Source organism: Micromesistius poutassou (assembly GCF_964030765.1).
Source record: "Micromesistius poutassou genome assembly, chromosome: 1".
NCBI lineage: Eukaryota > Metazoa > Chordata > Actinopteri > Gadiformes > Gadidae > Micromesistius > Micromesistius poutassou.
The window spans coordinates 512,833-514,628 of NC_140271.1; the positions used below are offsets into that span (position 1 = coordinate 512,833).

The following is a 1,796-nucleotide window of genomic DNA, read 5'->3' on the forward strand; positions in this document are numbered from 1 at the left end:
CCGTCCACCTAGAGCCATTCGAGCACCTCCCCTCATAAGAGCGGTAGTGTACTCCTCGGGGATCTCATCATCACTTCGAAACGCACCAGAGACTTGGCACAAAAGCTCACAGGCGACCACAGGTGTACAGGCACTGTCTCGTGTTACACCGGCTCCTCGAGAGATGCGTTTTTACACCTAAGGACACCCACCAGAGCAAGCCTCAACCAGCGTGAAAGCCGAGCGGGAAAGTTGTGCTTGCAACGGACCGTTCTCGGTCAGTGTTTGGAGTCGGACCCCGATCCGTTCCGAGTTGCCGAACATCCGCGAGGAGCAACAACCATGAACCGCACTTTCTTCGAGCTTACCCAAGGTGCGCTGTTCAACGGCAGCCAAACTCTTGCCGGTACCCTGGCGAGCTGCTGTAACGCCACCGAGGTGGCGACCAGCGACGGGGGGTCGCTGGTGCTGCAGCCGGACGAGAGGAAACTGTTTATCATGCGCGTGGTTCAGATCGCCGTGCTGTGCGTGCTCTCGCTCACGGTTATGTTCGGGATATTTTTCCTGGGATGCAACCTGATGATCAAGTCGGAGAGTATGATCAACTTTCTGGTGAAAGACCGGAGACCCTCCAAAGACGTGGAGGCGGTGATGATCGGACTGAGCTAGAGAAGCATGTTTAGAGAGAAATGTAAGCGCGGAGGGTTGAAGTCTTCGGCATGTCGAGTCTGCACGCACACATTGAAAAGGCACTCTCGGTGTGTTGGTAAGGAACATATGGATATGCAAATGGTAGGAACCCTTTCCGGAAAAAAAAAATGTCTGCAACAAAATATAGTTACAAAGACAGTGTGCGTAAAGTTTGTGCGTAAAAAGCCAGAAATTGTTTACACATCGGCTGGTCTGTATGTTTGGATAAGCATATAGGGCCAACTTGAACAAAGCGACGAACATGTTTACAAGATGTTACCTCAAACTATTTTAGTACTATTTCTAATGATGATTATTGAATGTTTTTAGGTCACAAACTCTCAAAACGCATGGTAAGCATTGTGCTGCTCGTTCGGAAAATGATGTCTTTGGACGTGATGGACGTGGATTATAGTTGTATACAAAAAGTCTTATTGCTGTAGTATTCAGTGGCATGTGGGGGGATACAGCACCCCAGTGCTAGGATTTTGCACGTTTTATCAGCTCAATCACAATCAGTGTTTTGCTCCTGTCACGCATGCGCGTTCCCGGGTCTGTAAGGTGATCATCAAAAACGTTTTGCACTTTTGACAATGCTGCATGTCTTTTTGTATGAATATATCTTGACATCGTGCAGCATGGTATTAAAAAATGTCTTGAATTGCCATGAATCTGTCCAATCTGTTCAAAGCATATGCGTTTAGTTTATTTACAAAAATAAATGTAGGCCTAATGTGTTTACAAAAAATCATACTAATTACTGGTTGTATGCTTTAGAGATAGATAGATAGATAGATAGATATATAGATAGATAACCACTTTATTAATCCCACGGAGGGGAAATTCCTTCGTTACAAGAACCCAGAAGCAGTGGAAAACACAGGATAAGATACAATACAATACATATAAGTAGGCCTACTAATGAAAACAAAAATAGACGCTTAAGTAAATGCTAAAGTAGCCTACATTTACATTTAGGGCGTTTAGCAGACGCTTTTATCCAAAGCGACTTACAATAAGTAGCCTACATTTGTCATAAGAAGTGAAACAATATATCACCGTCAGTACAGTAAAGATGTTCATAGAACCAAGAGCAAGTACTAACAATCGCCAGGCTAACCAGCATC

General features: G+C 44.8%; 1 protein-coding gene across 1 annotated transcript; it reads left to right on the forward strand.

Annotated features, from left to right (window-relative positions):
• Positions 1–321: 321 nt before the first annotated feature.
• Positions 322–648, forward strand: rprml (reprimo-like; the record flags this gene model as incomplete). The annotated part of the gene is made up of 1 exon (XM_084488907.1): positions 322–648. The coding sequence occupies one exon, from the start codon at positions 322–324 to the stop codon at positions 646–648; it is 327 nt and encodes a 108-aa protein (XP_084345033.1).
• Positions 649–1,796: the final 1,148 nt, after the last annotated feature.